Raw genomic sequence first — 25974 nt, forward strand, 5'->3', positions numbered from 1 at the left:
AAACACAGGAAACTACAAAAGGTGCTTTGGGAATTATCTCCCACTAATGAACACAAGCAGAAACCAAATCCTCTAACTGTGACATTTGCAAGTTCCTGGTCAAGAGGAGCATGGCAYAGTATATATTCCATCTCTTTATTCACTCTGCTGTGCTTTAGGAAGCAATTTARTTTGATTTGTACATTTAGCACTGGCAGCATTTTGTTCTTATGAAGCAGTGAATTAATGCTCCTTGCATTTCCTCGTGGAAGACATTCTGTAGGTTTACCAATGGCTTCARGCACTGAGAGCTGCAGAATATCAGACACATCCAAAAAGATGCCAAGAGGTAGAAAGTAGAGGTGGATTTTATATATAAGGTTTTATATGAGGCACCTGTAGCACAACAGACTTCACATTGCATAGGTGGGYTTGTGAAAGGCTGAGAGAATTTGCATGAAAAGCAAACAAATAAACCCTTTTGCTACAGGAGGTTTATGTTAAAAAATTCATTCAGCAAAGGCAGCAACATAAAAAAATAATTTGTTCATTTCCTAATTAATGSTTTTCCTTCACGTGTACTCTTACACTATTTTCTTTCAACAAAAAAACAGATGTGCATAGGTAGGCACTAGAAAGTGCACAGATTTTATTTACATACTTCAGCAAACTACTTTTTTCTCAGCTGCCATCCTATCTGTTTGGCCAGCATCCACTGTAATCTGTTCTCCTTCATTATGTTAATCTGTGGGCGGAAAGATTTCTGTCATCTTCAAATCGCTTGTACAGCAATGGTAAACACCTTGGCCTGTCTGTAATTGGACAGGTGTCTGCATTGGTGTCACCCRGCTTTTAATTCAATTAAAGAACTGGCTGCTCTGCTCTCATTACCCACTCATTTCCTCTGCACTTTCACTCACTCAGTGAAATTAACACTCAGCACCTGACTATGTTGAAATACAAAGTCAGCAGTCCCATAGCAAAGATCATCACTGATACACGTGAATTAATTTAAAGAACAGCAAAACAAATTTTGTCATAAAAAACAGCCTATGATCCAGTGAWGTTGGCTGACAGCTTTAAAAAAAACTTTCCCTAACGCCTCAATTATCACACTCTCAGACTGGTATCTCTTTTCTATACCCAATAATTGCTGATCTGATAAGAGTCCATCAGRCTTTCCAAGATGGGATGCTAACAAAGCAAAATTTGGACACACTTGCATGCATTCTATTAATACTAACAGGAGAGAGGTGGATAAATTATCATTTTGATCAGGAGATAAGATTAGAGACATTATCAATATTTAAGAAGAGGGTCAGCCTCCCACATTTGGCATATGAGTCCCAAGCATTCAGTCTGCCACTACAGAGAAGCTGAATCCATCTTGAATCAAAATTTACATCACAGACTTTGTTCAAAGCCTTAAAATCCACATGGGGAAGTGGAGATGCTAAATCATTTTAACACACCACTCCTATCTGCCCAAAGAACCTTTGGAAATAAATTAAAGTTCTAACACAGACATTTTGACACAGTGACCCCATGAAACTGAATAATGTCATTTGTTAAATATGAATGTAAAGTTAACAGTCTAAAAGAGTGATCTGGAATCACACCTAGAACATTAAGCCCACTTYATATGCAAAACTAGTATTTAATTCTCTATACTTTTATTTAAATGGTCTTTAATTATTTGCAATATTGAAAGTCGAGGTTTAGAGTTGTGCAAGAGAGAAAACGCTGGGTTCATTCTAGCAGATAAGGGATAACAACATGGACATGAGCAATAGCAAAGGGGCCAACAGTGAATTTATGGTAAAATGGGTGTGTGGACTGGTCAGAATTAGTTGTATCTTTATATCCACTCCATTCATCAGTCTAATGCATACCATATATAAGAAGGTTACATATCCAGCTTTTTTCCCTTCACTTCTCYATAAAGCAGGCATTTCTCTTGTTCAGTATTTCTCAAAGGGAGTCCTCATACTTTGAGGCAACATAGCCATATTTCCCAGTATTCTGGCAGATTCTGAGTGGAAAACTARTACTTCTCAACAACAAAAAAGAATTGTTTACTACTATGGTAAGAGGGCTAATATTCYGTTCACAAAACCTGAAAAATAGATTCAAAGGCAATTACAGTATTATAACAATTTTCTCATCCACTTAAAAGAGTTTTATGAAAGCAGATGCTTCACTGTTGCAATCTGTCATCCTACTGTTTCATGACATTGTTTCAAGACTCCACCAGGTCTTCAGAGATGAAAAGACAGACTTGCTTATGGCAACTTAAGGGYCTTTTACTCTGCAGAATGAATTGGTTATACAAATATAAACTGAGGTGAGGTTTTTAAAATATATTTACTGATGGAGCCTTCCATAAAAACCAAACCATTCACCTACATGCACAACTCACCCAAAAAAAAGCTACTTAATTTTACAGTAACACAAATACTAAAATTCTKCTCCTCACTTCCATAAAAACTGTACTCAGCTAAGATGGTGGAAGAGGACCATTTTGCAAGGCTAATTTAACCTTTTAAWTTTTTTTACAAGCAAATTTAGCTCATTTTAGTAATAACCATGCATTACTTACCATATGCAGCAGAAAACTCTGCTGCTGAATGCTAAGGCTCTGAACAGAGCTTACCACACAAATTCCATTTGTTTCATGAGCTGAGTGTATTTTTTTGCCAAAGGAACTCTTCTTTGCTGGATTTTTTCATTGTTTCCTCCCTAACATGCTATTTCATGAGGACCTATTTTGCAATTGCAATTGCTATTGCAATTGAAACAACACTCGACCTTTACATTTACCTTAATTCTTGTTTAAGCTTTAAAAACAAAAATTACCAAATCTCCCCTCCCCAAACCTAGACTATTTAGCTAACTTGAATGCCTGAGGTCATACAGCATCTGTCTACCAAAGTCACTTGTGTGTCGAGATGCATCATTGCCACAGTACACTTRATCACAGTCCACTGATCAGAAAAGGAAGTCCTCAACTGACTTTGTTTTTGACAGATTGTAGCAAAAACTGTTTAAGTACATGTGTCTTCCCCATATACATTTCTGAACTGAAAGCCTGTGCACATCAATCTGTCGCAYACATCTGCATTTTTAAAGCATCTTCTAACAGAGTATAGTATGAGTCATAAAATGAAGAATTACCCAACATGAGGGCACTCTTGTTCCAACTCTTTGGTTTGTAAGAACAAACAAAAGTTTAACTTTAGCTACTGCATTTAGGTGTCTTGAAAGATCCTTTTTTCCCAAAACAGAAATATTTCATAAAAAGCCATATACAAGTTCCACAGGCTTTGAAGATGCAATTCGGGTTGCAGTGGTTCAAGGAAACCGGTTACATTCCCCATAGCACAAGGCAATTCTCTTGCTTCTTCAATTTGCAGAAAACCTTAAACCAACACTGTAATTTTGCACCAAGAGTTAATTAACCACAGAGAATGTTGGTTTTGTAATATGTACCACTGTGTTASCCTCGATCATTCCAAACAACTTCATCATTGCTTATTCTCTGAAGTATGATTACCTTTAAAAGTTTGCAGAGAAACAAAGAAATACTGCTTCATTTTTGCAGATTTTTTTTAATGTTTATAAAAACATAATATTCCTTTCTAGCCTGAAAAACATTAAGAAATTAACTTATTTTTATTAACAAAAGTATTGATATGTATCTAAGAGTTGATGTAATTTTGATAAAATGTTCAGGTTTATTTAATCAGACAATTTACATTTTGTATGAATAAATTTATACAACAGCATTGGACTGTAAACAAGAATCATTTAGGTCTAAACTCAATCAAGTTTGAATCTTAATACCGTAGAATATTAATATAATTTATGCTTTAAAATTCATATATTAAAAAATATGCCACTAGTCTGCAAAAGACAGCTAAATGAAAGGAGATGAGAACCTACATTCTGCCACCCTGACTTAGAGTCCTGAGGAGCTCAAGCACCACCTGACAAATCACAGAAAGATAATGGGTGTAGACAGGGCTATCAGCTGCCCCATATTGCAGAAGCTGCCCCAGACAAACAAGGATCTGGGGGTCTGTTCCCTCAGCTTCACCCAAATAGGGGGATGTGCCTGCAGATGGATGTGAGAGAGACAGAGACCAAATCTCCTCACGACACCCACAGGGACAGAAGAGGCCAACAGRGAGCATCACAGCCCTTATCATTACAGGGATCTCAGTGCACGCACCCCTTTGTGCAGGAAGGATGTGTAGAGCCTTCCAGATCTCWCTCACTGTGACACTGCACTGGCAAGCAATACTGTCATTCTTCTGGGAAATATACACACATCTGCAGGCATCTACCTGTACTTCTGACCACTCTAACCACCAAGGTTACTTCTACAAAATGATGATAATGAGAAATAAACTTGCATTTAATATGGTTCAAGCACCTGATGAAGTAGCTCTCGAAACCAAAACCAATACAATATTTCCAATACAAAGTTATAGCTTCTATTACTTTAAGCATTAGCTGTAAACAAATACCAGYGAAATACACCAAACCTGTTCAGTGTTAGTTATGGCTCTTCTTATCTATGTAAGAAGTTCTAGAACTTCATGAATTTGTCTCTGTTTGGAGCAGAGATTTGGAAGTCCTCCTAGTGCTCTGGTCCTATATACATTTGTGTTAGTTGCTTTGCAATCCTTTTCTATAAACTTTAAAAATCTCATCAACTGCAGTATAGASATGTTTTGAGTGTAAAATACTTGTGCAAACCAAGAGATTTCAAGTAATTACAAGTGTATGAAAGTATTGCCCAAGCCATTCACCAATGGTTTGATGCAGTAAACTCCCCACTGGTGATAAATTGCTTACAGGTTCCACAAAGATGCAGTAAGCCTGAGAAAAAGCATTTTCTAAAAGCCAACTCAGACCGTAACCCTGAACCCCATTATAGGTAGCTGTCAGGGTGCAGAGGCCGGTCCCAAAGCCCCAAGCTGCTTGGGCTGGAGCCTGGCAGAGGTCTCTCTGAGAGGGACAATCTCTCAGCTGACAGCATTTCCCAGAACATGGGCATTTGCCAGCCTAGCAGCACACTTTCCCCAACTATACGTTCCCCGTGTCCAGCCCTGGCTGATCTGTCACTGGCAGGTGGCCCCATCTCCTCTTCTGAGAGACTCTCTACCTAGACAGCTTTCAAAACCACAGCACAGCTCAGGCACTTTGATTAACCATATTAAATCATTAAATTAACTTTTCCTGAGATGTTCATCTGCCGAGCATAAAAGACTAAAAGGTGAAAAGTAATTGCAAACACGTGTCAAGGGAAGGAGGGAATGGCAGCTGTCGACCACAATTTTATCATTACCACGTGTGCAGCCACAACATCAGCCYTCAGATATTGCAGCAATGATAGAGGTGGGATGAACTGAAAATCAAACAAAACTTTAAAGAGAAATCTGTAAGAGGAATAAATACCAATTGTGTGTAAATTCTTTTGTAGCATATTTTATTTCATTATTATTTGTAGGTATCATTAGAGCCCATCATTTATAGGCTTGTCAATCTCCTGACTCTACAGTGAGACAAATCTGAATTATAAAATGGGCGATTTAGCATGTGCTTGATAAGAGAAGCATCAGAGGATTGTGGTCAATGGCACAAAAACCAGTTAGAGACAGCTGGGGTGTATACCAGGCGCTGATACTGTTAAATATCTTCATTAATGACTTTGATGATGGGGGAAGTGTGAATGACACAAAAGGGCCACTAATGTGATGAAAGGACTGGAGCATGTCTCCTATGAGAGAGGCTGAGAATGCTGGGACTGCTCATCTCAGGAAAGACAAGGTTCAGGGTGATCTATCAAAATGTATAAATAATGGGAGGGAACAAAGCAGCAGCCAGATTATTCTGAGAAGTGCCCAGTGATAGAAGAAGAGTGAATGGACACAAACTGAAATACGTGGATCACACCATCATGAGAATATCCTGAGCTGGAAGGGACTCACCAAGGATCATGGGTCACCATGATCTCAGAGGTATTTTCCAGCCTAAATGATTCTGTGATCATTGAGTCCAACTCCTGCCTTTGCACAGGTCAACCCCAAAAATCACATCACGTGTCTTAGAGCATAAGCACTTGCTGAACTCYGGTTTGGTGTTGTGACCACTTTCCTGGGGAGAAAATGGAACTCCAACTGAACACAGGAAATCACTTGTTACTGTAAGGGTGGACAAACATGGAATAGGCTTCTCAYAGAGAACTATCTCCGTATGTGGAGATGTTTAAAACTCGACTGGACATGGTTCTGGGAAACCTGCTCCATTCAAATGGACCAGATAATCCKTCCAACCCAAATGATCCTGTGATATTCTGGAATCCAAAGGAAAGCAGAAGCAAAAGCTGATCACAAACCACACTGAAACAGTGTGTTCTAAAGCTTCTTTYATTTGTTTAAATACTGATTCTAATTTCTATTCCAAATTTTGATGTCAGCATGTGGAACACACTGGAATGCTGAGGAAAGCAACCCAGCCTTTAGGAAAAAAAATTCTTTCGTGTGATGACTCTGTACATCTTTTATTACTCTGTGAGTGTGACCAGCTGCATCCAAAGTGTATCAATGTCATTACATGCTTCTCTGAAGGCAAGATGGGCAAACATGGTACTTTCTGAATCCCAAAAATTTATATTCTAACTTAATACTCTCATYCCAGAATACAGATACTGAACGCTATGTTGAAATATATCACCTTATCCAATAAACTCCTGGTTCAACAGTCAGAACCTCATTTTAAGGATTTAAATCTGATGAATATTCCTTTCTTGGATGAAAGTGAAAAAACAGTTTGACATTTTGGAAGATTACAAGGGTCAGATTTTGAAGGATTTTGGTTTCTGAGGAGTCAGAAATAGGCATTTGAGACTGTGGGATTATGGTCATTTAAAGACCTATTTTACTGTTAATATTTAGCTCAGCTTTTCTTCTTCTTGACAAGGGTACAAGAGGTTCAGAATCTGACTCACAGTACAGTCTTCAGAGAAATGGGTAATGCTCTTAACTTTTTGTTACTGTGCTCCAGTTATGACTCAGGACCCAACTGCAACTATTAAAAAAAAAATTACAGTATAAGTATAAACCAAAACACAACAGATGGGCCTAAAAGGCTCCAAGGAAAAAGAAATAAGACAAAKAAGGTTGTCAGGGCACTCAGATACATTTGCAAGCAACAGATTAAGCAGTGTCTAGGAACTTGACAGGGAATGAAAATTTGAAGGAGTGTGGAAAAACACCATAGTTTCTTCATCAGTGACCCCACTCAGAGCTGTGGTGCCTTTCTGCTGTTGCATTAGCAAGCCTGGCTGTTTGGGTTACTATAGTATTTTCTCATGGAGTTCAACAAAAGAGTTTCTAAAGAAATGTCCCTGCAATTAGGGGGAAAACAAGTAAAAAATTTCATTCTCAACAAACTTAAAAGTAAGCAAAGACAGCATCTTCTGTGGGGTTCTGTGTTTATGTTAATTTTTGATTAACTATGAAAGATGATTCTTCAGGGCAAGATACATATTTTCCTGTGAGTCTCATATTGTGGGTAACTAGCTCTCAATATSTGCTAACTTGCCCACCTGTGTAGGCTTCACTAAAATCCATAGACTAAGGCAAAATGACTTCAAGAATAGCAATTTAATTTAYACTTATCTCAGCTCTGACCTCACCATGAAGACATGAATTATATATTTCATACAAAGCCAGAATTGGAAGATGCATAACTAAACTATTGGGTAGCAGTTATAAATAACAAGAGGAAGCACTCCTTACAYACACAGAACTGGACTGGAGCAATTACTCCCACAGCAGTTACAGAAACAGAAAGAATAAATGTATTAAAAAGCAAAGACAACTGTACCATAGACCATTAAGCATGATGGTCCAGCTGCAGCTTTTAGCTGAAGAATCCCACAACCAACCAACTGAATTTGTACTAACAGGAAGACTCGTATGCTTAGCACATTTCTTACATTTTCTTCCTGAGCATCTACAGAATCACAGAATACTCTGAGTTGGGAGGGATCCACAAGGATCATCGGGTCCAGCTCTCGATGGCCTGGATGGGGCTTGATCCCATAACGTTGGTGTTACTAGCACATGCTTCAAGCTTGAGCTTGAGCTCATCTCAGGGTCATTATCTGACACAGCCAGAGAGTTCAGTATTTGAATACAGCCACCCTTAGGTTCTTTGGGTCATRTGAGCGGACAGGGTGCTCCTGTGGCAAACAAAGCCAAAAAGATGCTGGGTTGCATCAACAAGRACATCTCCAGCAGGGACAAAGAAGTCTTTATTCCACCCTACTCAGTGCTTGCCAGGCCACATCTGGAGTACCATGTTCAGTTTTGGTTCCCACTGYGCAAAAAWGATGTGGACAGGCTGGWGACAGTCCAGARAAGRGCCMCAAAGATGATCAAAGGACTGGGTAGCCTGTCWCATGAGGAAAGATTGAGAAAATTGGCTTGTCAGCCTTGAGAAAAGAAGGATCAGGGGAGACCTTTTCACCATACTGAAGTATCTAAAGAGCGCTCACAGGGAAGGTACAGATTCCGTTTTCACAAGGAGTCACATGGAAAAGACAAGGGGTAATGGGTACAAGTTACTCCTGGGGAGAATCCAATTTAACACTAGTCAAGAAGTTTCAAATGAGAACAATCAGCCACTGGAATAATGTTCCTGAGAAGGGATGGATTCCCCGACTGGACACTTTTAAGACTCAGCTGGAAAGGGTGCTGGACCATCTTGTCTAGACCATGCTTTTGCCAAGAAAGGTTGGATCAGATGATCCTTGAGTTCTGTTCCAACATTGTATTCTACAGTCCCATGATTTTATTTTGCATTATTCAACAGCTCTTTACAACTCCCTGACAGAAGGYTGTAGTGAGGTGGAGGTCRGTCTCYTCTTCCTTGCCTACAGTGAGASACCAAAAGGAAAGGACTTACTGAGACAGGAGAAAGTCAGACTAAGTATTAGAAAAAAGTTTCACTGTTTGAGTAGTAAGGCATTGGAATAGGCTGCCCAGGGAGGTGCTGGAGTCACCATCCCTGGAGGTGTTCAAGAGCTGTCTGGATCTGGTGCTGGTTGATGTGGTTTAGGGGTTGCGGTGGTGGTGTTGGGTTCATGGTGTATCTTGATGACATTAAAGGTCTCTTTCAACCTCAATGACTCCATTATTTTATCTGCTGTAATAAATTAAAGAACCAGGAATAATTTAKCCTCTCCCTTTAATCTAAATGTACGTTGTTTTCTTCTACCTTCTGTAAGCTGCAGGCAGAGAACCCCTTACCCATCCAGCCTGGTACAAACATTTTCATAACCCTGACAGGCAACCATGACACAATGCCAGCCAAGTTAAACAACATTTTCATTCTGACCACCAGCTATGAGTAATACATGTGATACCTAATACATGTGTTTCTACTATGGTCTTTAATTTCTACCAATACAATCTGYATTGCCTCATAGAATAGACAAAGAATGTTGAAATCAACAAGGCCATTAAAGAAATCGCAGTAAGGATAGAAAGCCCCTGCAGTTTCAGAATGTAAGTTCATTACCCACAAATAGTTAAGATATTTTAAAGCAGAGAAAATAAAGTGCACGCAATTTTTCTCTTGAAAATGTATACATAGGTTATGGCAGAGAAACAAAACAAAACAAAAACATATATACTTAAGTAAAAGCTTTCACCTGGGGCTTCAGGAAAGCAAATATAACACACCTGAGGGTTAACACACTTTTCAAGACTGTTGTACAGCCCAAATCTGAACCAAACTGAAGCTCCAGCTAAGAGCATTGCATCATTATCACTTTTTTAATTGTTATGAATTATAGAATTGATGTTAAGAGATCATAAAAATGAATCTATTGGTCTGCGCTATCACCCCATTTAGTCATGACATAACATAATCCAGATTCTTGTCTGTAATGAACTTTGTAGTAGCCAAAAAAGGCACTTTGTTCATAAAGAGCAGAAAGTCAGATCCACGTTACCCTGATGGGAAGGAATGTCCCAAAATGTTCTCTATGTAGCAGAGAGTACAGCATTTCTCTCTAAAAAAAAATCTCCCTCCTATGGGTAAAAAGACCTAGACTCAAAGAAGCATTATGAAATCCCATAAACCCAAAGCCCCAAATTCCTTCATTCYGTAATAACCTGTCTCCACATGCCAGTGGCATCAACACAGCATCTGATTAACAMAAATGCATGCTCACTTCCACTGAAATCAGTTAGTTTTATATGATCAAAATTAGGCAAGTCTATCAAGTGCTTTCATACATCAGGTCAAGTAGTATATGGGACMCCCCATTCAGAGCTAATTTAGCTGAAGTGGGTGGAACAATAGGGAAGGAGGACAAAAAAAAATCACATATACTAAACAAAAACAAGCAAAAAAAAAAGCATTTCTCCTCCAGATCATAAATAGTTCGGGAATTGCTTTTTAGTATTTGTGCTGTACCTTAATTTCTATTGTTCTTTGAAATCAGTACATCACTATGAGGATGCTGACACAAATAATTACCCTTCCAAACATTATCTATGCCGTGTATACACAAAACAAGACAAGTAGCATTTTATACATCAACAAAAGGAGGGATAAGCATCCTGCATTATTAGATATGCCTAAAAAATGGCATTTAACAACATTTACCTGTGAGCATACCAGCGTCAGCAAGCTCAGTGCTGGTGATGGGTACACTGGGACCATCCACTTCATATGCTTTCAAAATGTACTTCTCAATTACACCTATGACCCCAACTGGTTTGTCCCAGGTGACCTCAATGCTGTAACCATTTATACTGTGAACTCTTGAGGGAGTTGGCACATTTTGTGGAACTGTAGAAGGATAAAATAGAAAATAGAGAAAATGGCAGTTCTAAGGAGACTATTGCCCCTATTCTTCACTTTTAATGGCTGCAGTAAATCAGACTCAACCATTAGCATAAATACAATTTATTAGAGTTGTAACTTTTCAGCATTGATTTAATATGACTGCACATCTTGAGCTATTCAGTTTAAGCTATATTTCAAAACCATCAAAACTCCATCTACATAACATTCCTTCTTGTCTTGTTGCAATTTTCCAAAAACATTTAATGTATCAAACATATTTAGGCATCACTCACAAAGAGAGGAGGTGGACTGTATGTAGCTAACAAGCTCAGGTATTATAAAAATACAACTGAATGAAGTAAAGCAGTATCGTAACAGAGAAGAGTTTGATATTTATCAGTTGGGTATCTAAGCCACAGAATGCCACAACTATGTAACATTTCTAAAATATTTGCCATCTCTTTTGCAAAAGTCCTGAAAAAAATTAAAGCTCCTCCATTTTTTTCCTATTTCCACAATGCCATGCACCTTTCTTGAGGCAAAGCATAGATTAAGGCTTTTTTGCAAAATCCTTTACTTCTGTTCATACCATTTTACAAAAGGAAAAAAAAAAAAAAAAAAAAAAAAAAAAACCAACAAAAAAGCAAAAGGAAAATTTAAATGTTTTAAAGAACTGGAAAACCAAGGTCACATACACAAAGAGTTGTTAATAAAAATAAATAATCACATTTCCTATAACCTTTAACTATTTCTTGGATATTACTATGCCAAGTAAAGATCTGGTCAGTAACAGCTTCATCACAGATGACTGCACAAGGGATGCAGAGGAAAGACCCAAGGAACACTATGGCAGGATGATGGATGATGAGTTTGCTGTAGATRCATGTGGACTCCCTAGCCCTGCTGATGATCATTCACTTTTTTTACCATCAAATTACCTATTTTTTTAAATTTTACTCTTTTGTTTCATTAAATGAGAATGCAGCCTTGTTTTTCTCTAAGAAGGGGACCAGCATGGAAAGTGGAAAAATACCTAGGAGTCGTGATTCTTCTGTAAAGAATGTGACACTGAAAAAGCTTCTATTACTACAGGAATATATTGATTTCATTAGTTATGAAGTGTATCACAGGGTGAGGTAAGGTACTGTACAGCAGATGGTCTACTCATAAGGGATATAACAAAACCAACTCAAAAATAATTAAATAGTGCAATTATTGTCCAACCCCAGGGAACATGGATCGTTCRGTGCTGTGGTCAGCTTGCAAACATAAATTTGTGGAAAACCTTACTGTTGTCAGACAGGTGATATGAAAATATGCATATATTTTGTCCCTTCTGGGTGGCACWCAAAGTATAGGTTGTGTAAGAATGCATTTGCTAATCCAATATTTATGCATGAATCTCATGATTTTTTAAGGTGATACATTGGACTTATATAAAAAAAAATGCTCAGGACTTTTGGGCTTAAATTTCAAGAAGAGGGAAAGTTGGTTAAATAAAATACACAGAACTGCAAACCTTCAAAAACTTACTGGCTTGATAAAGTTTGCAAAAGCACTGACCAGAAGAGGAAGAGTATTTTTCAATTTTCTTCATAAGATATGGAAAAAAAAATATTTTTAATGCCTTACATTCCTACTCTGAACCTTCTCCACAAGCCACGTGCTACTTCTAGTAAATATTGCCACATTTTCACACACAATCTATGGATTATTTGTAAAAAGAAGCCTCATTCAGCAGCACTGAGTAGCACACCCATGTGCAAGTATTTGAAAAAATTACTTCCACAAGACCACCTMATCTCTAGCAAATACATGGCCTCTTTTCCTGCTATCCCAGTATTACCCTTCCCTACAAATGATTTTGTAGCACTAAATTATATGCAGGAAAATACAGATTTACTTTCTCCAGCCTACTCATGTAATGTGAGGTTAGATGTGCACATATGAACACAACCAGATGGCTGCTCTTACTCAGTTAACACAGTTCAATCCTTTAACATCCTCAATTACATAATCTAATATATATCTGGAAAATAGCTTGAATTATGAGAAGAAAATACTTGCCTGAACACTTCACAGGTGATGACTGTAATTTGGTACCTGTTTGAAGCATGAAGCAGTTTTGCCCCCTCAGAAACCCTGTGTAAGGTGCATTAATCAAAATTGCTGTGATTGGACTATCTCCACAGAATCACAGAATGGGTCAGATTAGAAGAGACCACACTGGGTCATCTGGCCCAACCTCCCTGCTCAAGCAGGGTCATCCTAGAGCACAGGGCACAGGACTGTGTTCAGATAGTTCTTGGACACCTTCAACCTTCAACCTAGCTTACGAAAAATAAGAACGAATAAACCTTAAAATTATATTTACCTGGTTGTCTTGTTCGACCGTGGGTCCATGCACTAGATATTGATCCTCCTTCGTTTAAGGCAAYCACCCTATAAAGGTATTCTTCAAAGGACATTGAGAAGGACAGAGGAGGTAAAAGATTAAAACAAAATCCTGAACACAGTAACACAATAGTAAAGAATGAAACGAAAATGATGTATTTTATTTAAGGAACMAATGCGCTACCTGTAAATGGTTGTAGAGCACTCTCATAAACACTCTGCTCTTTTCCTCGGTACACAAGGATGGAGTCATTTCCCCTGCAGTTAACAGCACTGTCAGTTGATAGGCATCCGTCCAGATTGACTCTGACAGCACTGCTGGACACAGATGCCAAGTTAACGACAGCACCTCGTGTAAATTTAACATCCTTCATGCAACCACCGAAACCTAGCAAACAGTAAGGGATTAGTACCACATAAAGAGCTTCAGTCATTAAGAAACACTTCTGTTCCTTTCAATTCACTATTTTCAACATTAAAGATTGTAATGTGAATATGKTGACTTCCAACAYGACATTCTGTCTGCACTTTCAAGAYACTAAGCTGGTGAATTCCTGCCTTACTGATCTACACTTTCACTGTTAGCAATYCCAGCCCACAAAGAAATAGCTGTTTTCTCTTTTGTCACTTCTCACTTTGAAATTATTACCATGAAGTGATTCTCTGACTTTTAAAATAGCTTTCTGCTGCTTGCTACTATTTTGTTAACATATGTACTTCCTCAAACTGAAAGAGTATCTAGATTAAAATACAATTAACTTCAGGAGATGAGATAGAGGCATACCAGTTTTGTCCAACAGGGACATAACTCATATGCTGTTTATAAACATACTCTAGAAACATAACCCCAAACTACTTGTTTATGTTAAAAAAATTTAATAAGTTTCATTTTATATTTATATCTGTATACCCATATATTMCTTTGTATGTGTGTGTGTGACATTCCTATCAAAATTACAAATGTGTTAAATCAGTTACCTGCAGTTACAACACMACTACAAAATGCAGGATGCAATTGTTAAATTTTTTTAGAATTACTAAAAATTGATATAAAATAGGTCTCAAATCTGAGTAGCTATTGGTGCTTAACACAAAACTAAAGTAAACAGTAACCAAACTGAAGACCTTAATTCATTTAAGAATTAATTTTGTCAATTAAAAATCTGCCTCTCACAGATCAGTGCTGTTCTTTACCTTTGTGAAAGCTAAAGTATTTATATCTTATTATATCTTACATACTTTTATTACTTTTATTACTGCAAGGTGACAGATCAGAGTACTATTTGTCCTTAGCCATCTGAACTGAGAACAGAATGTGCACACATAGTTCACATACAAAGGGGTACTGAAGGTGGATGCYCATTTTTAATCATCCCCCTTTCTTTCTCCACAACACAGGGAATTTAGCCAAACTGCTCCTTGAAATGAATACATCCTAATATAAACTCTACTTGCTACTCCATAGCAACCAGTTCAGTTTCTTAGTCTGTGGCAGACGAAAGAATTAGTCTCAGTCTGCCCAGGCATCCTAATCATAAGATAAAATGAAGTCTGATTTGTAGTGAGATGCATACCATACAAGCTATTTTAATATATTATTTTTTAAAATTTTTTAGCTACATTTATCACTATTTGAAGATTTCTCACTGACATCAGCCAAGCATTTCTGTCTATTCTCAAGCAGCTGCAGAGTAAGTAAAGACAGTAAAAATTCTCATAAACATTCCTGCCAGTACCTTACTTTTGAACCTCTCAGGAGGGCATGTGATGGGACATGCAAAGACCCAGAGACTCCAGCTGAGATTTTTTACAACAAAGTTGGAACTTAGAYGGAGGTGAGGTGGCAGGAGAATAATATTTATGCCTTATTTGTTGTGAGCCAAACAATGTTCCTTTATTAAATAATTAACTGGCAAGCAGCCAYAGATTTTCTAAATATTTATTAAATGGGAAGACCTCTATATTCTGGTTACCACTACATCATTGAAGTCCTAAATAAAAGTATGTTTTAAGCTAATCTAGGTAATTTAGGTAATCTAATCTTGCTTACCTAAACCTACATTTAGGAGCATGTAAGAATGTTTTTRTCTTCAGACACTCTAAATATAAATTCACAGCCACCATCTTATTTTGTGGCATGCTGAGGAGGTTTGGTAGGAAAATAGTATTTATTGATGTGCCTTGATACACACTTCAGACATTCACTTTAGATGTAATTTTGYCCTAGATTCTTTGTTCACAGATCTCCTCACAGGAGCTGCAAATTCATCCACTCACAAGGCTACACCATCTGCTACAAGGCAACACTGACAGGGTATGACTGGCCAGCTCTTCCGGGCCATAAATATTATGGCACGCAGAACCTGAAGGAAGATTACATTATATGTGATACCTACAGCTGGAAGAATACTCAAAACACTATTCTTGAACTATTCTATAGCTGTGAAATCACAAGGCTCCAACAGAGCTCTGCAGAGCTTACTGGAACGTGCACATTAAGTGGGAGCTCAAGTATTCTAAGCCCCTTACTGGATTCCCCACTAATCTCTTACTGACTGATACATCTTTGTCCACAGAAGCTGAAAAATACACCATGACTAATGAATAGTTTCACAAGTAATGAAAGAAAACACCCAAACAGAGCCAGTTTAGTAGATATTTTTTACTAGGTTTGGTACAGTAGATCCTTCTGTGGAGGCCATTAGTATCACGCTGCAATTAATGCTTCTCTTTTCTRCCTACAAATTTGTTACAGAACAGGAGGGTCACAGTGATGGCTAAAAATATGATTGTCTTCCCTCCTTCTGATGATGAGGAAAACATCATGGCAATTGTAGCCAGAACCCAAATTCCAGGGTTTTATACTCAGTTTTTTAGACCATAATCAGTACTGCCTAAAACAGATGAATAAACTCTCAGCTGTCCTTCYTTTGACAGTATCCAGATTCATTACAGTGACTTAAGCTATGTTTACTGTCTTCTACTAGTTTCGTATTCCAGATCTAAGAGGGACACAAGTTGATCAAGTAAAGTTTATCTGAACGGGCATTCTCTGATGAAGATCTGAGATCATCAGATCAGAGACCAGCATCTCATTTTACCATTTCCTACACTCCAGATCCTCTCTTATCAGTCAGATTGCCACAGGTATCACTGGAAGAACTTTTMTAGCATTACAAAAGGATCAGATCTAAGCAAAGCAAGATGGGTAGGGATAACCCCACAGTGGGTGGGAGGAAAAATATATGTTACATTGGCATGAATTTAGACTATCAGCAGCAGAATGTCCATCTTGTGCATGACATCAGTTTTTGAAAACGTATGTTCTTGGTGTCATCTTACCTTGTTCTAACCCCAGCTCTCTATAAACGTTCTGAACCTCAGGTGGGATCCCTCCTACGTAGACAGGCGAGTTTACTTTCAGCTGCTGAACACGGGGCTCGAGCGCCTGCTCTCTCAGTCCATTCATAGTTGCTAAAATCACAGAGCCCTCCTTGCTCACGGTGACTTCATTCCACTTTCCATCACAGTAAGACAGTCCCAGCCAGAGGTCCACTTGCATAAGGACCATGCCAGTTCTTAAAAACACATTTAATAGTCCACTTTTCAGCTCAATCTATAAATTTTAAAACAGAAAAAAAAAATTGAAAGAGACATCAAATACACAACAATGACAGAAAGTTATTTTAAAGGACATAATCAAGGGAGTTATGAATAAGATCAATGAACAAGGAATTTTTTAACTTCAGGATAATACTGTTTACACAAAATGTGCTAAATACAGYATGTGAGTTAATTCAGAATGCAGGAAAATATATTTTGATTTTTTTGACAACAGAATTTGGCACTAATGTAACTAAAAAGAAAAGACAATGAACCAGGACTGTTTTGCTTTTYTTGAGAATGAGAAAACAGTACTTTATCTATCAATTCATTTTTAGAAGAATGTAACAAGATAATAAGGAAATGAAATGTCAGACCCGATTAAGGTCTTTTTAATTGGCTGGTGAACTCAATTTCAAATTTTTCCAGCATACATTGATTCTTACATTCACACATTTCATCCTTATTCTTCTAAATCTTGTAAGAAAATAATTGGKTTTGTATGTGCTTTTTGAGATTAATGTGCCAATTGTCTAATAGAAATACATTTTGCTTAAATTTTTCACCGCAGAAGTTTCCAAATGCTTTACAGCAAGAGTCTATCCTAACTGACTCGAACACAAGTGGGCTGAGACTGTCAATTGGCACCTATAAAGCACTAAACACTTAGGGGATGAACTGGTGGCTGGAAMATACAAATATATTCACAGAAAAGCATTACTGTTTCTATGCCRAKACCTTATTAAATGAAATAAAAGCTKCAGATTTAATATCAATTCTTATCACTGTTATTGACAAACTGACATATTTAGTTTACTGATAATATTTATATTACAGTGTTTGTAATTGGATCATATTTCCTTAACGGGAACCCCAACTGATGAAAGAACTCTGTGCTTGAAGTGCCAATGCAGATCCTCTTCTCAGTGCACATTGACTTCTTGCCCATGAGACAGAGGGATTTTCTTTATTTGTTTCTTTGAGACCACAACTTTTCTATTTCCATGAGTTCACACCCATGTATAGCTAAGGACTYTATAACACAGGTGAAGGGCTGATTATGGCATCAACGCTGATGAGTACAGCTTGAAAAAGCAGTCCACTGGACAAGCCACTGCTTTTCTTCACCAGTAGGAATTAATATGGAGCACACTGTGCTGGTGTGAGGAAAGCATTCCAGAGGCATTCGTACAGCAGCATGCCAGCAAACCTGCCAGACCTGGGAGCCACAGAGGGCACGGTGTCTGACACAGGGTCACTACTCAGCACAAGCCTCCTCCAATTTACTCATCTTGGCATAGTTTTAAAACAGGCAGTGAATGATGCTTGTGCTTTTTGTGTTGACCTGGACTGACATTTAGAGTACCTGAGTGCAGCTAAAGATAGTGGACCACTGTTCAGTTTCAACTGTTCTGCAGGGTAAAAATAAAAAATAAAAAAAAAATAAAGCAAAGTCCTGCATAGATCTGAGCACAGGTACTGAGGATAGGTTCAGAAAAACAGATAAATTGTTTGCTTTACACAGAATTCTGGGACAACTTAAAAAAAAATTCATCATTATGATTTTTAATATGTCCTTGGAAAATATATTATTACTTCAAACCAAAATGCATGAAGATCATATTATTCTGCCAGATATCTCAGTAGTCACCTCTCAATAGAACCAGATCTTTGTATCACAGCTATCAACCTAAGCAAGTTCCAGTTTAATCCTTAAAAGCAAGCCTGCTTTTCCGAATGGGGGCTAAAAATTTTCATCATTCTGTGCTTTTCTCATTTGGATACACCTGAGCATGTAAGGTTGGAATTAAGAAACCCAAAGCTTAGCCTGAATCTGGAAGATAAGAGGGCCAAGAAGAGCTTCCACAGTCCCATTAGCAGGTTGTGGTATCTCTCTGAGATTGATACAGGAACCAATCCTGATTAAAAATGTTATTAAAGACCTGGGCAATAGGATGGGGTATACTTCCAGCAAGTTAGCAGTTGACAGCAAAGGGAGCTGCCAGTGGCATCCCAGACATATAAATCAGCTTTGAAGGAAAGTACTGAGTCAAGACAGACTACAAGCTGAACACGGGCCACCAAGGTACCCCCAAAGTGATGAGCAAGAACAAGTGCTGGGCTAGGTTAGAAATAAGGTGGGCAGGGGTTCCAAGGAGATCGTTCTTCCCCTCTAGTCATCACATGTAAGACCACATCTGGGCTGCTGTATCCAGTTGTGGACTTTGTGGCACACCAAAGTGAATCCAGTGGACAGGCACCAGCCCAGTCTGTGGCTGGAGTACCTTGTGTACAAGTTCAARCYGAAAGAAYRGGGTTTGTTCAGAMTTAAGGGCAAGYAGGAAGAGMATTTAACTGTTCCACTGCCTTATGYRAGGATATAGACAAGACAGGCCTGGACTYTTCTCAGAGGCTCATTGTGAAAGGATGAGAGGCAAAAGACAAGTTGTAATGAGAAACAGTAAGAGATCTGGGCTGGTTTCTTTGSGTTTTTTTTACTTTTTTTCCTATAATGAGGATGGTCAAAGATTGGAACAGGCTGTAGAATCTGGAAAGCTGGGGACTGTCCATCTGTAGAGAGATGCACAACACAAAAAAAAATGCCTGGAGCAATCTTATCAAACATAAGTTGGCCCTGCTTTTAGGAGAGATTCAGAATAAATTACTCCAAAAGGTCCCTTCAWCTGAAATTATTTTGTGATTCTGTATTGCACTTCTCTGCAGGAGCCAGTCCCTGACTCACTCAATCTGCTTATAAACACATGATTTTGGAGATAAAAGGAATAYCCAGACACAGATCTGAGAAACAAAACAGATAGGATAGGGGCTGCATTAGAGGCTGAATGACATTTTGCTAAACCTGCCATACAAAGCAGTCTCAACCAATGTACAACTAGAAGAGCGATTATTGAATTGCAAAGCCTTGTTGATATTTCTCAATCACAGAAAAGACATGCAATGGACTTCAAAAAACTTGTCCTTGGACCCTTTGAAAGAAAAAGTAGACAGTGCTTCTGTTCATGTTCAGCCAGTCATTCCAGTTCACAATCCAGCCCASTTCAGACCTGCCAGCCAGAGAGCAGAGGCCCAAACACAAACCTCTCAACAGAGTCTGAGTCTCTGCAGACTCAGTCACTCCAATGGAAWGGAAATGAGAATCTCTTCCTGACACCTAACAGAGACAAATCACTGGTAATGAACAGGAATATCACCCTCACTAGTCTCATGTGAGTACCAGTCATCTTTTTTGCTAGATTTTCCAATTTGGGTTCTCAAAATGCTAATTTCACATCCCTCCTTAGCTCTACCAAAGGTAACACTTTCATCTTGCGTGCTTGCTTTTTTTTTTCCTCATGCAGCTATTGAAAAGGGCATTTCTGTGGAAAAAGTTCTTGCAGGACTTTTTCCTTCCTTGCAGYTTTGCAGAAGCAAATCAGCTAAAATATCTCAGGAGCCAGTTACCAGTATTGCATAGAAGCCTGAGTGCTTAGGCTGTTACTGCTGTTGAAGAGGTCAGCATTGAAATCAGTAATGCAAATTTTATCAGCAGTCACAAAATCTTCTCATCACATAAAGTCATGAGGAAACACACACCAGCGTGAGAGCTGGTGATTCATCCTAGCATAGCCGGTCACAGTTTGCTCGTAATTATTATGCCTGGATCCAAAGATAATCAGATTGACCTCGCTGGCTTGAGTTAATTCTCAGGGCATGGAAGTCAWGGAAGAAATGACCTTTATGCACAGCACCTTTCCAGGACATCATTTTGTTCTTGGGCAGGAGTTGAGAAAAAGTCTTTGCTGTTTGGTAGCAGCCCAGCCGCGCGTGCAGCCACAGCCATTCCCAACTATAAAGCGAATAAGAGAGCTGTGACCTATGCAAAGGGAAGGGTCAGGGAATACCTGGCACTCAGGATAAGYGCTACAGCTCATAATCTGTTTTGCTGTGCAAGTGTCTCCTGACCAAAGCTCCTAACAAAGACATCGTAGCTCATGCACAACAAGCTACACCCCTCATTTTCACTTTCTATTAACCTCTTCTCGTGAGCTCAAGTGTACAGAAAAGCCTTCTGTCATCATTATGTATGTGCAAAACACAGAGCTGAGAGGCTTGGAAAAACATGCACATACTCATCCCCTCTAGAATTCCTCATRCTAAGGCTATGGAGATGTGGAAGTCAGGACTGGAGCGAGATAAAAGAAATTTAAATAACTTAAGACAAATGCTAAGAAAATTATCCAATCCCAATTTTTAGAGSTAAAAATACTATAAATACAAAACTGCCAAAAGATCTGTAAGTTTGAGAAGAAAAGGAAATTATTTTAACTAGTTCCTGCTTTTAACTCCATTTTCAATTTAGTAAGTCCCCTTTCTTCCTTTATAGTCAAAATCTATTTTCTCATATTTCTGGTGGTCTTACACAGAGCAAGGCAGAGGGAACAAGGATCACCTATTGCCAGAACCTCCAGAAGAACCCTGTGAATACTGTGCCTTGTGCTGTGAATTACACATATACAAGTTGTTTTTTTTAGGATGGGACAGTAGCATTCATGCAACATCTTATGCTATTAGCTCATTATCTTGGTCATTACTTGAGAGCAAAATTAAAGTAATAAYTGTAATTAGCAAGCCTTGCTATTGGAAATCATGGTAATTTTTTAACCAAGGCTGCTTTGAAAAGAAGAAGCAATCAGGTTTAGCAGAATTCAAAACCCAGGAAAAAAATCTGCTGGAAAAGCCAGTAGTATAAAAAGTAAATATGGACTAAGTTATAATTGACCTGAAAAGGAGAAAAATATATTTATATGGTTTAGGTCAGAAGTTTAAAAGAGAAGGCCCATTAGACATAATGCCATACAATAAAACAGGTTGTGACATGACAGCCATTAGCAAAACAGCTGCATAATAAGAAATAAATAAATTAATTAAATTCAATAAAAGTGCAAAAAGAGCAGATTGGGTCATAAAGAATTACAGTGCTCTCAAAAATCTCTAAAAATAAATTATTGCTTCCTGGACCAATCGAAAAAATGTATTTTTTCCATGTAATGCTTTGTAATATCTACTAGTTGGTGCAAGTACCAACTCTATTTGACCCACTAAGCAATGGTGATCACACTCTAAATACATTATAAATCCTTGGGAAAGAAAAGTATGAAAATCCAGAGTTATGTAGCTAAAAAAAGGATTTTGAGAACTAAACCAAGCACATTAAAACTTACACAAAATTTTGGAAACAACAGAAGTGCAAATAGTTCTGAGCATAACCAGTCTTAAACGGACACCAAAAAGGAAGTTCATAGGCACTACATCACAAATTTGCCTAATTTGTGCAGCTTCCTCTATGGCATTGGGAAAATGGTGACAGAGATGAGATGGAACTAAGGTGGACCACTAATTTCTGTCAATCTTTTTCAAATCAAAATGAAAAAAATATATACCTTAAAGAGAAAGGTTTATGAGGAGACTGGACAATTTCCAYCAAGATCTTTTTGATTTACAATTTAATGGATTTTGCTCCACTGTGAGAACTGGGAAAATGGGTAACTCTATGCTTTCCTAGAAATGAAGTGAAAGCTTTTAATACATGTCTTTTATTCTCTTTTCTGATCACTTCTAATCTAGAAGTGTAAAGACAATTCTGCTTTTCATATATGGATTTATTTCTTATTTTTGACATAAATAACACCAGCAACTTAACATTGAAYACCTGATCAAGTATTTTTGCTCCATTATAATGTGCAGTGCAAAGCATTTTTAAAATAKTTTAACATGAAAATAACTTATAGTTTGAAAATTCTGTCAGTGCTAGTTTSGCTTTTGTGGAAAAAACTCACAGTCATGTCTGAATATAGTTAATTGTATTTTTGAACTTACTGCAAGATAATCTGGGCCATCTGTATTGTAAACAAACAAAAGCAATCCATTCAGTTGATCTGTTCTGAATTTGAATGAGATCTCAAATTCCAGTCCACCACTGAAAACACCTGAATCCAATTCCAGGAACCCTTGAGAGAAGGTGAATGCATACATAGGTTAATCAAATAAATAAATAGGTTCAAGAAAACAAAAGTAATAAATCTAAGTGCCACTTTCTACTCTGACATAAAGAACACAGGCTTTAAGGTTACAGTTTACAACTTTATCACTCAGCTTTGAGGACAGTTACCAATAACATACAGTAAGAAACCAAACCGGTGCAATATGCTGAATTTTTTACCTGGCCTTTTTTTTTTTTTTTTTTTTTTTTTTTTTTTTTTTTTTTGGTGCCTTATAGGCATCTTTTCTCACTCTACAGCAGCGAACATTCACCTTTCACACACACATCAAATTTGCATATAATTACAGCAGCACTACCTGCAATTCCTCTTTCATGCAGCAAGCTTCTGTCAACCAAGAAACACAATTTTAAACCATCAAAAATAATCCCATACAGCTAAAGTTGCCTTGAGAAGCAGATCCCTGCAACGCTTTTGACACAATCACCTCTTATATCTCAAGAACATATTTGGATAGAGCAAYAGTCCAGCAAACTACCTCTGCCAAGAAAATGTGCTCCTTGTGAGAGTCCAATGGGGCATCCTTCCCAAATATGATAGACATTGTTTTGTTCTTCAGCGTTCTGCCAGTTCAAAGGTTCCCAGTTTTCATAGGGAGTATGCACTTTTTTCAAAAACATGTCACTGAGACACCCCACAAACCCTTTCTGGACTATCATCTTCACCCCTGCAAAAAGAGAGAGTAGTCAATTACCTGTAACTAAACACAGGAATTAATKTRTATGTTTTATACATGCTGTCCCTATCATATACGTCCAGGTGGGCACAGAAAACCATCCACCAACCTCTTCATAAAACCAGTCTCCAAGCTAAATCAAGATTTCTGAGTGGATCTAATCACTAAAGACAGCACCTRCTGCTATATAGCTGGAAAATTTACAAACAGGTACTTTAAAATCAACAGCATAAATCTACTCTATGAAGATCCAAGAAAAGTTTTMTTTAAACACACCAATGATTCTGAAGAAAGAAACGCATGTGCTGAATAGGAAGAATAGTGGTGCAAAAGCTGAGGCAGAGAAATAGATGTTTAGAAGGTTCACCAGGAAGTTTTTCTTTCCTTGTTTGTATAAAACAAAAAAACAAAAACAGTGATATATGGCTGCTCACCCTTCTTTTTTTACTGGGGCAAAAATTTAAAGCAGGTTTTATAGGTGCCCTTCTCTTAAATGGTATTCTTAGTCAGTCTCATTTTGAATAYGTAGCCGAGGTTTTTGAGAGAGGTTTCCTGTATTACTTCTGTGAACCAGTGTTTTAGAAGAACATGTGCACATACTTCTGGTTTTAGTGCAGTGAAATAAAGAAGGAAAGAGGGAGTTGAACTCCAGTGTACTCCACATCAAGTCATCAACTAGATATTACGTCAGAGGTGGAAACACAAACTCAATAAGCAATTTGGCTTTCAATGAATATKAAAAACACCAAAATTCTGGGTATTAATTCACTGAGAACAGCTGATTGTRTACTGGTTTTGTAGACAGTCACCTCTGTCATCTGATGGCAGTTTATACACTTGGCATATAYACTAATTTTATATATGAAAACTTCTGTTTATTGATCTTCAGGAAGCCAGATATGACCCAGCTCCACACAAATTCTGTATCTGTAAAATACAGGTATATCCATATATCTCTAAAATCAATGCAACAACCACTGAAGGATACAAACACACACCAAAAAAGGCCAGCATGTTGTACCCCTGCATCAAAGTGGGATGCATAACCATCTTAAGCTAACAAAAAACGGGTATTTTGGAAAAGAATTTGGGATTCTGTATGTAAAACATGCCCATGTTTCACACACCAGTTCTGTGCATAAAATTCATGAAAATGTACATAGGCCTCATAAGCTTCTTAAATGCTGATGAAATCAGCTACACAGACATTTCAGTCTATTCCAAAATACAAAATTTGAAAAACTGTACAGATTTATTTATCATACTTACCTACATCTTTTCTTACAATAGTATAACCCTGTGGAAGTCCTCCAACAAAAACTCCCGTGTTCTCTCCAATAATGGTACTGCCACTAGTTGCTAAGGAAGAACCTGAACAATATTGTTCATTATTCTCATTTTCAATGCTTTCAACGGATTTTCAACTCAATAACAAAATATTGATATTTTATATAAGAGGCTAACGTGACACAATATCCTAATACATATCCAGGAAAWATCTACAGCTCTATTTTACAACAGGAGATTAACACAATTATAGATTCACAAGTGCAAAAATACACTTAGTGTGAAATTATCCAAGGTTCACAGTGGACAGATCCCTCAGATGAACAGTAGTGACAAAACAGTCAGAAAATTAAGTGCGTTTTTTTTCAGTATGGGTGAACACAGGTAGTGAAAAAGTAGCTGAGCAATACCCTTAGTAATACCAAGCTTATTTAAATGAATTGATTACCTGTGTACTGCTCATCCACTGTGATGTTTCCCAGAGCTTGAATTCTTGTAGCAATTATTTGGTGCCAACTGTTATCATTATACACTTTTCCATCGTCATTAGTTGGAGTGACTGCTACTGCAGATCCCTTTTATTAATAGAAGAATCTGATTTAGAATACTTTGAAGGTAACATTTAGAATTATACCGTCCTATTTTGTAAGAATTTACAGCATATAACATCTAAAAATACAGACAAAAGTCCTGTGTTTAACTTCTTCTGGATGATGTTGGATTCTGAATGATGTTTAGGACTTATTTCCCACTAAATTAACCTTCTCAAATAATAAATGAAGGATCAAGGATCCCGTTCAGTGTCTATTAAAAATAGAAAACCCCGTGTAGTTCCCCCGATAAAGACAAGGATGAGGCACAAATTACTGAGGGTCATGACACTCAGATTTTTTAGTTTTTACTCATTTTATAAATTATGTCTCTATTTAACTACTTCATTGCTGTGGCTGTGAAGTTTGATGGCTGTGATTCGATGTACCATCCACGGAGAGAAGCTGCATACCAGTATTGTTAATTACAGCACCAGTCAAATGAAGGGACCCAAAAAAGGGATGCATTTGTAGCACAACAGATGCATGTTCTGTCCATGTTAACCCAGTATCA

At 37.8% G+C, this 25974-nt stretch overlaps 1 protein-coding gene across 2 annotated transcripts in view; it reads right to left on the reverse strand.

Moving 5' to 3' along the window:
- The window catches only part of USH2A (usherin), a 367630-nt gene that overhangs the window by 209024 nt on the left and 132632 nt on the right, over positions 1-25974 (reverse strand). Inside the window, exons 22-30 of one of the 2 annotated variants that reach the window (XM_057365136.1) lie at positions 25319-25445; positions 24853-24954; positions 23689-23694; positions 23386-23559; positions 22726-22856; positions 16588-16861; positions 13430-13633; positions 13226-13306; positions 10669-10854 (exon numbers count right to left, since the gene is read on the reverse strand). In XM_057365136.1, the coding sequence (XP_057221119.1) occupies positions 10669-10854; positions 13226-13306; positions 13430-13633; positions 16588-16861; positions 22726-22856; positions 23386-23559; positions 23689-23694; positions 24853-24954; positions 25319-25445 (1285 nt within the window). Of the gene's footprint in view, positions 1-10668; positions 10855-13225; positions 13307-13429; positions 13634-16587; positions 16862-22725; positions 22857-23385; positions 23575-23688; positions 23695-24852; positions 24955-25318; positions 25446-25974 lie in introns of both variants that reach the window. The other variant, XM_057365137.1, reaches the window with a different exon arrangement.

Source organism: Malurus melanocephalus, unplaced genomic scaffold (genome assembly GCF_030028575.1).
Source record: "Malurus melanocephalus ecotype Western Australia unplaced genomic scaffold, MMel_1.1 scaffold_48, whole genome shotgun sequence".
Classification (NCBI taxonomy): domain Eukaryota; kingdom Metazoa; phylum Chordata; class Aves; order Passeriformes; family Maluridae; genus Malurus; species Malurus melanocephalus.